The sequence below is a fragment of the Notolepis coatsorum genome (assembly GCF_963971535.1).
Source record: "Notolepis coatsorum genome assembly, chromosome: 1".
Lineage (NCBI taxonomy): Eukaryota > Metazoa > Chordata > Actinopteri > Aulopiformes > Paralepididae > Notolepis > Notolepis coatsorum.
The window spans coordinates 214,826,009-214,840,433 of NC_140165.1; the positions used below are offsets into that span (position 1 = coordinate 214,826,009).

General features: G+C 41.6%; 1 protein-coding gene across 1 annotated transcript in view; it reads right to left on the reverse strand.

Moving 5' to 3' along the window:
- LOC311233347 (mitochondrial intermediate peptidase-like) overlaps window positions 1-14,425 on the reverse strand; it is a 198,290-nt gene that overhangs the window by 78,043 nt on the left and 105,822 nt on the right. Inside the window, exon 17 of the mRNA XM_084320322.1 lies at window positions 11,351-11,472. Within this exon, the coding sequence (XP_084176448.1) occupies window positions 11,351-11,472 (122 nt within the window). The remainder of the gene's footprint in view (window positions 1-11,350; window positions 11,473-14,425) is intronic.

Genomic DNA, 14,425 nt, shown 5'->3' on the forward strand with positions numbered 1-14,425 from the left:
CTATAAGAGATGTCTTGTTTATATTATACCTATGCTATCTAATCATGTGAGGTTTTGCTATAGTGAATTGTAATATACAGCTTTGTTATTTAATTGAATGATAAAAATTTAACACTAAGTCAGATTCTATTATTAATATTTTTGCACAAATCTTACACATCTTTTATTTAGTTTTTTTATCTACTTTTTCTCCCATTTTCAATTTTTCTCCCATCCCAATTTCGTATTGTCCAATTCTACCCTCCCCTGTCCCCAATTCTACCAGCTTCCCACCCCTAACACTGCCAATTGTGTTAGTATGAACGACCAGCCAAGCTGGTAGCAATGCCGAGAGCTGGGCTCGAACCCAGCATCTCCTGCATTAGTGGCGAGCGCCTTGCCCACTGCACCACTTAGCCGCCCCAAATCTTACACATCTTCATGGAAGAACTTTCAACAGCATAACATGCAAAGTCAAAGATTTGTCTTTTTCTTTTTCTTATAGACATACAAAACCTACATAGGACTTATACAGACATACCAAAAACAGACATGGAAATTAAAAAAGTACGTACCAAAAAAAAAACATTACTATATATTATGCACGTATAACCAAGACGTATATACACGTTACATGAAGTCCAATTCTACCTGCGATGCAACTTAAGTATGTGCTGCATCTCTATCAGGATGCCATCTTTCTCCATAGTGCATGTGAGAGGATGTGTCTCAGATATATGTAAGTGTGTGTGAGAATGTGTGTGAATGTGTGTCTCAGATCTCATTATTCTTTTTTAAATATTTGAGAATGTTCATTGAAAATTAAAGTTTAAGCATGACTCTATACTATACAGTATTACACTTCTACTTACGCTGCAGTCCAGTATGATGAACAATACACTGAATTTAACATGATTTTCCAAACCCAAGCAGTTATTGAAAGTCTTTCTGAATATTATGATATTTCCCAGCCCTACTTCCCAGCCCTACAATGTAACTCTCACCAAGTATTATTGGTAAAAAAAAAAGAAAAAAAAAAGAATATATATATATATATATATATATATATATATATATATATATATATATATATATATATAAAATAAAGAATTATAATAAACACACAGACGTGTGTGATATTCAAAGACATACTGTAATATTTATCCCCAAGAAACGATAAATAACATTCTGCCACATGTAAGAGGAAGTGATTGATACTATTTCTTGACATATTAGTTCAGGTGAGAGTAAATATAAAGAAGCATATCAGTGAATGCCTCTGATTGATATAGTGTAAACAACACTTTTTTCATTCATTTAATATGTTGGATTGAGTAGCACCCTACGAATCAATACATGTAGTCATGCCGCTGGAATAATACAATAGGGCTAGTAGACACACCTTGATAATGGGGTCTAATCATAGAGTTTATAAAGTGGAGACACACAACGGGCCACATTTAACAAGCATCATAAAGATGCTTGTTGCCCAACGATACAGGAAGGGCAGCTTTAGTACCACCAAAAAAACTGTCCATTGGCCAATGTCCATCGGGTTGACGTGCGCGGGTGCCGACAGACAGCGGAGAACGAGCGAGGGAGAGAGATAGAGAGAGATAAATAGAGAGAGAGAGGGAGAGAGAGAGATAGAGGGAGAGAGAGAGAGAGAGGGACACACACAACCTCCCGACCGCGTGCAGGAGTGTGTGTAAATGTGTGTGCGCGCGGGGATGGAGCTTCTCCCCCGCAGTCGGGAGCACTCGCATATCACTGTCAAAATATCATTGCGCACGCTCCCACACGCACGCCCATATTCCGATCCGTGCAATAATATTCACAGGGGTATATATTGTCATTTGAAACAAGTTACAAATGCATTGTCCCGTGTATCCCCCTCCTCTATCTCTCTATATCTCTCTCGGTCTGCCTGTCTGCCTGACTGTGGGTGACTGTCACTCAAAGCGCTTATGGGCGGAGCCAAGCCCAAAACAGCTTGAAATCTTGAAGTGGAAAAATGCTGCTTTAGAATACTTGATTAGAAACACAAAACAATACATTTTTGGGAAAAAAACTTTACAGATGTGTTCCATAGACTCACAGGAATTGTGTAAAGTTGCCCAAATAGTGAAAGGAATAGCTATGCATGTCCCCTTTAACACTTTCCGTGCCACGGGTCCGGTGCCCCGGAACCCTGTTGCGTGCCACCACCCACTTCAATGATAGAGCTCTCATATTTGCGAACGCATAAACTATATCTTAAATTATGGCTATGTGTATAATATGGCCGTCGCTTATCAATGACTTGTTTGCAGTCAACATTGTCGAAACGGATTGTTTTTTTTTATCGGTTCATTTCCGTTTTATACCATTTTGAAAAACGCTCGTTTTATGAAAGTTCCAGAAAATTTCAGAAGATTCTGTGATTCTGTGGAATATACTGGAATACACAAAAAACTGTCATTTTTCGGCCTATTTATGAATAGTTTTCAAATAAACGCTAGATTATCGATAGTATATGTGTACTTATGCACGCTATAGAAGTAAGTAAGTAAGTAAGTAAGTAAGTAAGTATTTATAAAGCACCTTTCATACATGTCATGTAGCTCAAAGTGCTGTACACAATTATAGGCATATATAACGATAAAAGCAATAAAGTCACAGTGATCAGTTAAGATCAATGTTTAAAAAAATATATAATAATAATAATAGTAACGTAAAAATGAAAATAACGTAAAAACAGTAATTTGCTTACCAGTTTGGGAGAACAGGTCCGCACAAACATTTCCGCTCAGTGGCAACCGGAAGTGCACTAAACCAATGCACTTGTATGGTAGGTAGCAATGTTTAGCTCTTATAACGCTAGTGTAGTTACGTTTTTATCAGTGGTCATAGTTGGGTCCATAGTGCTTTACCAAGTCCCATGGATCCATCAGTGGCCGTGTATTGTGGTAGAAAGAAAGAAAAAGAAAAACGTATAAAGAAAACAGTCTAAAGTTTGAAAGTTTGGGAGGTCCGCAAAAACACGACCGTTCAGCTCAGAAGCTGAGGCGTGTCAAAAACTTTTGAAAAACTGGAGGCGTGTCTCCTATGTACCCGTTCCTTCATCTAAAAAGTTTGAAAGTTTGGGAGGTCCGCAAAAACACGACCGTTCAGCTCAGAAGCTGAGGCGTGTCAAAAACTTTTGAAAAACTGGAGGCGTGTCTCCTATGTACCCGTTCCTTCATCTAAAAAGTTGGGTCCACAAGGCTTATCCTAGCCTCATGGATCCATCAGGTTTTTCCAAGCCATAACTATTTGTAAGCTAGACTGTATAGGTACGTTTTTAATTTTCCTTTAAAAATGTGTATAGAGCTGGCGTTTCTGATGTGTGTTGGTAGTGTGTTCCATAGTTTTGGGGCATAGTTGGCAAATGCCATACTTCCTATCCTTTTTTGGTTTCTGGGCGTGTCTAGTAAACCTGTAGTGGATGACCGTAGCGTTCTTGAGGGCAGATAACTAACTAGGGAATTTGCTATGTATTTTGGGCCTTGCTCATTAAGAGCTTTATATGTTAGGAAAAGGACCTTAAAATCAATTCTATGAGTTATTGGAAGCCAGTGCAGAGTGGCCAGGACTGGAGTGATATGTTCTCTTCTCCTTGTATGAGTTAGTAATCGAGCTGCAGAGTTTTGGATAAGCTGAAGCTTCCCAATGGTTGCTTTGGGAAGACCAGTGAACAGTGCATTACAATAGTCAAGCCGACTTGATACAAAAGCATGAATAAGTTTCTCTGCATCCTTTTTATTTACGAAAGGTCTTACTTTCGCTATGTTTCTTAGGTGGAAGAATGACGTTTTCATGGCCTTATTTATATGAGACTTAAAGGTCAGGTCTGAGTCCAAGATGACACCTAGGCTTGTAACCTCAGTCTTTACATAGGATGACAGACTCCCCAGGTTTTTACAAAGCACTTCCCTTTTCGCTTTTGGGCCGATCAATAGGATTTCGGTCTTACTTTCGTTTAATTTTAGGAAGTTATTGTTCATCCACTTGTTTATTGCTAACAGACAATTTGTAATGGACTGTATGGCTGTAGTGTTATTTGGTTCTGCGGAGATATATAGTTGTGTATCATCAGCATAACTATGGAAGCATACATTGTGGTCTCGAATGATGTCCCCGAGGGGCAGCATATATAGTGAGAAGAGTAATGGACCAAGGCAGCTTCCTTGTGCGACTCCAAAATTGCTGTCATGTTCCTCGGATACATTGTCTCCAAGCTTAACATAGAACCTTCTCCCCTTAATGTATGTTATGAGCCAATTTAGTACATGATCGGAAAAGCCAACCAGTCTTTCAAGACGACTGATCAAGATATTATGGTCAATCGTATCGAACGCTGCACTAAGGTCCAATAGGACAAGAATTGAGACTTTGCCAGCATCAGAGTTTAGCCTGAGGTCGCTAACTATTTTGGTAAGGGCAGTTTCAGTGCTGTGATTTGTTCTGAAACCTGATTGTAGTTCCTCCATGATGTTATTATCTTTGAGAAAGGAGTTTATTTGTACTGAGACTATCTTTTCTAATATCTTGCTGATAAATGGAAGGTTCGATATTGGCCTATAGCTTTTTAGTTCGTTTACATCTAAGTTTGTTTTCTTTAGTAGTGGTTTTACTACAGCCGTTTTAAATGCATCTGGAAAAGTGCCTGTTTGAAGAGACATATTTATGATTTCAAGGACATGATTTGAGACACTATCAAACACCCGCTTGAGAAATGCTGTTGGTATAGGATCGAGGCAGGAGGTGGCGGAATTACACTCAGAGACAATCTTACAGAGGTCAGGTAATGTAATACATGTGAATTCCCCCATAGTTATCTCAGGTGGGGTTTCACTCACAGCCAGATCTATATCAGCGGTAATGCTTGCTCTAATCAATGATATTTTTTCATTAAAGAAAACTGCGAACTCTTCACATTTTGTGGCTGATTGCTGCGGTATATGGGGGGGTGGTATGTTAATCAGCCGGTCAATGGTGGAAAAAAGTACCCTGGAGTTACCCATATTTTCTGAGATCATTTTGGAAAAATATTCCTTTCTCGCAAGTTGTATTGCCTTATTGTATGCGCCCATGGCGTCTTTGTATAAATTAAAGTGAGCTGTGAGTTTGAGTTTCCTCCATTTTCGCTCGGCTATCCTACATTTTCTCTTGTTATCTTTAACATTGGTTTTATTTAGCCATGGAGAGATTCTATCAGTTTTTACCTTTTTAACCTTTAGAGGGGCAACAGTATCTAACACAGTTGACAAGGTGCTGTGGAAGTTTTGCACTTGCTGATTTAAGGAGGATTCACTGCATTGGTCATATGATTTCTTCATACTAGAGAATTTTGCTTCAGCTCTAGCGTCCAGAAGCCTTCTGTGAACTAGGAATTCGCTTCTGGTCTTATGTAATATTAGGCTTGTACCATAGAACACACAATAATGGTCAGAAATTGGAATTTGTTTTACTGATATATTCTCAATGTTTAGCCCTGTTGTTATTAGTAGGTCCAGAGTGTTGCCATGTTGGTGGGTGGCCTCGTGAACATGTTGCATCAGTCCAAAACTGTCCAGTAGGTTCAGAAACTCACAACCCCTGGGGTCATCCTTTTTGTTGATATGAATGTTTAGATCTCCATTAAGAATGATTCTATCATACCTGGTAATGCAGATCGATATGAGTTCTGAAAATTCCTGTATGAAGAGTGGCGAGTACCTTGGTGGTCGATACAATGTCACACATATTACTGGCATTTCTGTTTTCAATACAATAGCAAGGTATTCAAATGATAAAAATTTTCCCAGGTCAATATCATTGCACACAAATTGAGTGGAGATGATTGCTGCTATTCCGCCTCCCCTCCCACTCTGTCTGTTTGATTGATAGAATTTAAAATTGGAAGGGCAGGTCTCAATCAGTGTTGCTACACCAGTGATATTGTCTAACCATGTCTCTACTAAAAACATACAATGTACACCATGTTTTACTATGAGTTCATTTATCAGAAATGATTTTTGTTTCAGCGCTCTAACGTTGAACAGTGCTAGTTTTAGCTGTACGGGTTCTGTAGTGGGGTGTGAGATAGTCTGTGGTTGAACACTGATATTGATAAGGTTAGATTTACATATGGGACGTGATAATGAGTAATTGATTAGTCTTTTGGTGATCAGAATCGGGATGACACTCAACGTGTTTTTTTGTAGTTTAGGCTGCTTCTGTATATAGTCTACAGAGCTAGATATGGTTGGTTGTCAGGCCAGTGATGCTATACTTTGTATGACGTTATGTATTAGCACATTTACCCCTGATATGTTTGGATGGATGCCATCGGGTCTGTAATGGTCTTTCCTGGACCAGAGCAGATCAAAGTTATTTATATAGCAAAGTCCTATAGTAGTACAGTGGGTCTGTAGCCATTTGTGCAACCAGGACGGCTAAATCGCTCAGATCCACGACCTATGGATGGAATGGGGCCAGACACAATGCATATTTTACCCAGGCTTTCAATAGTGAGTATTAGTGATTCAAAGTCAGATTGGAGTTTAACGGATTGTCTAGCCATTACGTCATTTGCTCCGATATGAATGATAACGGTGTGGGCGGACGGATATCTCTCGATGATTTCGGGAGTACACTCAAGTAAGTCAGTAACTTTTAAACCGGAAAAACAATACGTAATGCCGTGTGGTATTTGCAAAAACCTGGTGATGGAATCTCCGATGAGTAGGATCTCTGGCTGTTCCTGGATGCATTCCCTGTCGTAGATGGCCAGGTTTCTATGGTGAAAAGCCGCAGGAGTAGCGTCTGCATTGCTGGCGGAGTTAGACGGTTGGTCGGGCAGCAGCGCCGTGTGGAGGGGCTCGTTCACAGCGGCATTTCCATCGATGACACTCGCCGTTTGAATGATCATACTGGTATGGGCTGCAGAGCACCGCAGACGAGGACGTTTAAACTTTGGGGAGTCGGACCCATCGCGTGAGTCTGGGGAGCTTGGCGATGCGAGAGCAAACAGGGCAGAGCGCTTTCTGCTCTGGGTTGTAGATATATTTCCATGGTTGAGTCGTGAGCTGGAGAGGGCCGCCGTCCTGGCAGCTTCGCTTGGAGCCTGGCTAGTAGCTAGGCTAGTAGCTAGCATCGGATAGTCTTTGAGCAAAGCTACAGTACTAGCAGCAGGAGACGGAAGCGAGGGAGAGCCTAGGAGGCTGCGATCATTACAAAGAGGATTGAATCGGTTTGATAGTTGAGGTGAATCAAAGGGATCATATAGAGGAAGGGAGAGCTTCCTTCGGCCCCTCACCACTGTCGCCCAGGAGGGACTACTGGTGCAGCCTGCGTCCGCTTTTTCCATGCTAGCCAGCTTGGACATGAGCTCCGTTTGACGCTTGAGAAGATCCATTACTAGTATCTCGATGGTCTTCAGTTCCGTTCGCATTTCTGCGACATCTGATGTTGGAGCCATTTCCTCGGGGGAGTTTAGCACTGTGAGTACTGTAGCGTGTAGCTGTAGCTATGGCAACAACAAGCGCCGCTAGCTTTAGGTCACGTCCAGTAAAAAGTCACATAAAACCAATAAATCCAACAGTATAAACGATAAGAGCAAAAGTCACAGTGATCAGTTAAGATCACTGGTTAAAAAATGGTAGAAAGAAAGAAAACAGTCTAAAGTTTGAAAGTTTGGGAGGTCCGTAAAAACACGTCCGTTCAGTAGTAACCGGAGTGTAGTGGATCCAACCAACTAACACACAGGAATGCAGCGGGCTGAAAAATCGATTATCCATTTCCTGATCAGCACACACACACATAGGGCCCACGTTGATATATAGGTGAAAAAAGCTCTGATTATCCCAAGACTGGTAAAATAGATTCCTTACCTCAGATCAGATGTTCTCCAAAAAGATTATTCCAATTCCTGATCGCCATTTGAAATATCGATCGCGTTTATTGATCCAACGCTGGGTACTGTAAACTAGTGATGTGACGATTCATCGATTTGCATCGGTGCGCCGGCATACACGTTCACGATGCGAGTGCACCGGTGGAATAAGTGCGCATCGGCAAAATTTCAGGCTGAACTCGCGATGCATCTTGTTGTAGCGTCTTTGCGTCGGTCAAAACCGATGCATTCATATAATTTCCTCTCATCCACTTCTGTCAGCAGTGCACTGTGAGTGCACACACAGCAGATACTATTGCTAAGGCGAGAGCCGCGTCACAGTTATCAACAAACAGTGGAAGTCGAGGAGGAGACATGAATATAATTGATCAACATGCTAAACCCCTAACGCTAAACTAGTGTCTAACTAACTAACTAACGTGACTCTGCAACACCAGTTCCATTAGTGAGGAGGGGGGGGTATACGCTTGACAACAGGGGTTCAAAGATAACTTCACATTTATTGGCTATTAGTTTCTTAATTATATCGCTTCATGCATCGGGCATATCCAGGCAGGCTCCGTGTGTTGTTGACGTGTGGAGGACATCCTAGTCTAGTGTGTGTGACATCATTAACTGTCGACGGCAACTCAGACGGGGAGGGGCTCTCTCTCTCTCTCTCTCTCTAATGATTTAAAGTGGCCAAACGTTACAATATAAATAACGTTTATATAAATAAATCATTAAGTCTGCTATAAGCCATTATCCCTTTGTGTATGATTATTATTGTCTCACAGTAGTGTGTATATACATTGTGTGTGTGTTTTTAGCTAAAGTGGATAGAAAAGACAGTTTATGCAAAAGTCTTCTTAGGCACCCAAGAGTTTTTATATAAATTGTCTTACAGTAATTATTTTATTTTTAATAATAATATAAGCTGCATATAAGGAATACAACCAAATCCTCTGTCATACCATAACATTTTATCATTATTTTGCATCGTGTTGAATCGCATCGTATCGCCCCGAATCGCATTATGTTGAATCAAATCGTATCGAATCGTATCGTATCTCAACAGGGGGTGAATCGTATCGCATTGCATCGCCCGGTGCTTCAAATGTATCGTTAATGTATCATATCGTTGGCACCATATCAAGATGCGCATCGCATCGGCCTCGTGATGGAGATGCACATCCCTACTGTAAACACACATTCTCCGCTGTTCTGCGGCTCGGCAATGACTTCGATCGTCTCGGGTTACTTGTCTGACAAGTAAAATGTGGAAGCAGGATTTTTTTTCTCCATGCTTTTCATTCAATCCAATCCAAAGGGGTGCAATACCACCAGGAGAGATGATAGGGGGAGGTATTTTCCCAATGGAGCTCAGACAGAGTCCCAGTGGTAACGGGAGGCTAGATTGATGAAATATGAATGAAAATCGCTAATAAAAAAAACGTTGTTGGCACTCAACGGTTGGCATGAACTAACGAGAAATCTCATCGTTGGCACTCAAAGTGATGGTTAAATTCATAATTTACCATCCCTAGCCAGCTCTATTTGTCTATGGAGAAGTTCCCCTTCTTTGCAGGGCTATACCTTTTTAAATTCTATTGCTAAATTGACATTATTATGGCCCATTCAATGTCCTATATCCATTGTTCAGGGTGTAACAACGTTATACTTTTTCATTCACATATTCATACTAAAATATGGTCTAAAGTATAAGTATGTTTTTATCGTTTTCTGCAGCTTTCTCCAGAACTTGATTTATAGCCCCAAATGCATTATATTGATGATCAAATACAGTTTGGTAGCGATCGGTGCCAGATAAAAATTTCAACTGGAGGTACTTCTAGAAGTTACTACGTATCATCTGATGATGACCGGATGGGCGGGGGGTCGTTTATAATTCCGTGGGCAACGTTATATCATTCACCTAGTGTGGGTCATATGATCATCAGAGCAGTTTATATGGAACACGTTAGAAAATAACGCTGGATCTTACCGTATCTTCCTCGCGCCGTTGGACGATCAGCTTGGAGTAGACAGTTTTCGATTATGGGATGTTGATCTAGATGAACCATTTCCAGGTTGTATAATACTATATACGTCCAAATAACGTTGTTTATTGAGTTAGGGCGAGCGATTGATTATCCAGTGTGTCGAGATGGAGTCCGGCTAACGATCGCGAGTGCCCGGACGAAATATGGATGAGCACTTCCTGTTTGGCGCGTCACTTCCTGTTGGCCGATCTGCCGATCGGCCACCAGATGGCGCTCTTGAACCGTTAGAGAGTTGAGTGGAGATCAGCAGTATATCTCAGGTCCCCGGAGGAGAAATATGATTTCGATCACAGATTTTTGAAATATTGATATAAAAAAGACGTGTTACGGCGTCTTCGGCAGAATGAGCATGGCGGGCAATGACGAGTTACGGCGTTTACGGCGATTAAAGTGTTAATGGGAATTGGTCAAGTCAAGTGTTCTTTTATTAATCCCCTTAAATCCAGGTGTCATGGCAGCGTGGGGGAGGGGAGGTACAGGCAGGAAAAAAGATAATAGAAATAGTAATAATAATAGAGTAGAACATAATAGAAATAGTGGAATGGCTGTATATTCTATCAATAATAATAATAATAATAATAATAATAATAATAATAATAATAATAATAATAATAATAATAATAATAATAATAATAATAATATACATGGTATATATAGTAGTAGCACACTGCACATTTTATCTGCGAGCGCGAGAGAATCGGATATACCAGATTAACAAACCATCCAAACTGCATAAACAAACACACCCAGAGATGGTGTATTGGTTAAAGGCTCATTCATGCTTCACCCGCTGGTTAACGTGCCATCCTTATGATGTGATTGAGTTTTGATTGAATTGATTGATTGATTGAGTTGAGGCTGAGTTGAGGCTCAACCGATGGTCTGCATTTGGCGCGCGGGCCTGGCGTGTGCCTCTCAAGTCTTCTAGCAACGCCGTCTTCTGACGCACATTTAGATCGTCTGTGGTTGGTTTCCTCTGTATGTACTGTAGCCGTTGGGTCGTCATGAAAGTGCAAGGGGCGAAAGTGCAAGGAGTGTGTATTGGCGTGCGCTAAAGCACCTGAAACAGTGAGCCTTAAGACCCCCCACCTGTGTGACCACATGTACACCCCTGCTAGCCGGGGATGTAAACCAGATGGAAGGTTTCTCCCCTACTCCGTCTCCCTCTCTGCCTCCCTACTGTCTCAATAAAACAAAACAAGCCTGGTTTCTCTAGTATAGATGGACCTGTGTCCTGTGTGTTTTTGTTGGTGTGTAATCTACACGGTCCTCAACGCTGACTCAGTGACCACCTCAGACAGTCAGGCACCTAACTGTTAGACTCATGGCAGCTGGACTTGCGGTACAGCAATATACTGAGGGAAAAAGAGGGAAAAAGGTATTTTAGGCCAACAATCAAAGGCTGTCTCACCTGTTTAAAGGGTCCTGAACGAAGCACTGGTTCCACACCATTGAGGCCACGGCTCGAGACATGAGGTAGGAATAATACTTGGCCCCGTAGCCAATCAGGTGGCTGAATCTCAGTTGCCATGCCTACACAGGAAATAAAAAAAGCAGGCCAAATTGTTAACGTCATTAAACGTGTGAAAAGGTAAAACGGCTCCTATTAATCCGGCTGTCAACAGGTTTAACTGCATCAGACCCGACATACTCACAGTGTGTATACTCAAAGCAGAATGCTGGCACTCGCGCTGGAATAAGCTGCCCGAGTGCAATTATCTTTTCTTTTGGCACAACATATTAATTAGGACAAAATGAAACATGTAATGGGTTGGTGGAGACTGTGCGTGTGCGTGTGCGCGTGTGTGTGTGTGTGTGTGCGGTGAAGGAGTAGCTCAGTCTGGTAGAGTGAGGCCAAGGCAGCTTTGGGAAAGGCTTAACTGTTCCGGCTCATAAAGACTGCTGATGGAAAGACGAGGTACACGTTCCATCGCAGCTCATTGTTCCAGGGGAGCCAGGGAAAAACATTCTGGGCTGGAAAAAAAATACATTTAAAAAGAAGAAAAAGAAGAAAAATGGACACTCCTCCTAATACGTAGCGTTGACTGATGTTTGTTCAACTTTCTGTCTGGTTGGAAATATGACCTCTATTGATATAGTTATATTGGCATGGTAAATATACACAAGGCTTCATTCATTAATTATATTTGGCCTGGTAAATACACAGTACGCTTCCTGTGTGTCCCATCACAGAAATATTACTCCACAACCTGCCAATTTCTTTTCTTTTGAATTATTTATTTTTTATATAAAAGATGGGAATTCCTAAATGGCAGAAAGCCCACTTTTGCTCCTCTCCTTGTAGCCTGGGGGGTCCCTCTCCATATACGGGATCTATAAAAGACAAGGTCCTTTATGATCTGTGTACACCGGGACTCCGGGGGAATTCAGCTGGCAAACACTCAAACATCACAGTCTGTTGAGAAGACTGCAGCTGCTGAAGATAACAAAACTGCATTATTTTATACCGCGACTCCCACAAATATGAATGAAATCTGTTCTTGTGATGCACTAAAAAGGCATAAGACTACGCAATTATTGTATTAGACCGCCGCAGAAATGGCAGTGCCAAAAGAAAATGTACACTCAAAGGATTAGCGACTGGATTAACCACAGGAGCTACAGAGTTGGCATGAGGAAGAGTCAGAACCTCATCTCTTCATTCATCTCACAATGTTATCACGACACTTACAGTATCTCTCATTTCACCGGAGTTTCAATTGAGTGAATTCTGGAATCACAGTGACATACCCCGCCCCTGCCTTTGTATTATCACGTCATCTTGAGGTCAGAGGTTGAGAATGGTTGTTGATATTACGAGCCTTCAGCATAGGGTAAGGCAAGGAAAGGAAAAAATAGATCCTAAACAGGTACAATTAGTTAGGTAAGGCCAACGCAAAAGCTGGTCTAATCACCCTTTAAGTCACAGGAAGACGGTATTATGAAGATGCATGTCTCCTTAACCCTTAGCCTTAGGCAGCATCATGAGAACAGAGTCTGAGATGATGATTTGGACAGCTCATCCCAGACGTGGTGCGAGACGGAGCACTCGGGTCTGCCCTGGATGCCGTTGTAGCGCGGAACAGGCTTAAGTTCCAACGTGTCGGCTTGACGAGGCCCATCTGGGCTCTAATGACTTTAATAAGGGTAAATAGTACTCCTAAGAGAGGGGCTGTAACTCAGGAAACCATAACATTGTGAAAGCACGGCCAAGTGTGTGTCAGGGGGGGGGGGGGGGGGTGCACTTTGTCAGACCATCTGGGTTACAAGTGACTTTCAGCTGGGTTAAAGTAAGTGACTTTTAGGAAAGCCTGAAGCTCAGTGAAGCTACTTTGATATTACATGGTATTTGGTAAATGGTAAACGGACTGTATTTATATAGCACTTTTATCCAAAGTGCTTTACAACTTAATAATGCAGGACCTCTTTAGAGAGAGGTCTTTATTCGGCATGCAACGACACAATGACATGCAATGGGCGGCACACACACACAGAGGAATACACACACACACACATGCAATTGTCTCTCAGGGTCGCCGATGCGATTGAGATGCCTCACATTCACCTGTTCACTCACACATTCACAGACCGACGGCAGAGACAACCGTGCAATGTGCCAACCTGCTCATTGGGAGCAGTTAGGGGTTAAGTGTCTTGCTCAAGGACACTTCGACACACTGCTCTGTCAAGAATTCAGACTGGGCATTTGCCGACTTCACACACTGTTGCCTCTCAAACAAATGGTTTTGAAACCAATCACACAAGCCTTTCTATCCAACCCAATATTGGATCATCTTTGTAAGAGTGCTTTAGAAAGATCTACAAAAAGGGCAGCACTGTGTTTCTTTCTATCTAATGCAGATATTATATCATTTGTAAGGAATTTAATAGCTGCAATGGTGCTGTGATTAGCTTTAAATCCAGATTGGTGGAGACTAAGTACTGAGTGACTTGAAAGAAAATATTTAAGTTGATTGTTCACCAAAGCTACCAGGATTTTAGCTAAGCAGGGTAATTTGGGGATTTGGCGGTAATTATTTAAAATCATCCTCATCACCTTCTTTATGTAAAGGAATCACATGGGCTGTTTTCCCAAACACTAGGAAATCTGCCTGTTGAGATGGAAAGATTAAATATAAGGTTAATTGCTCAGTAATAGTTGGAGAGGACCATAAAAAAAGAAAAAAAATAAGAATCCAATTGTTGGATATGATGTCCGGGTCTTAACAAGCCGTCTAAGACACCCATCACAATGCACCACTAAATAAGTATTTGAGGTGTTGGAGACCCCCCCCCCCCATCCCTTTGCCTCACACATCAAATGATTAATGTCAACTTTTTGAAGGAGTGTGAGAGAGTCACATGTCAGCTAAAGATCCTTTTGATCCTCGCAGACAAAGGCAGCGCAGGCTTTCACTCTGTTCCTCTGGAGGAGGAGATAAAAGACACGTCTGTTCCCTCTCTACACTCGTCTGGTGGGCTTTCT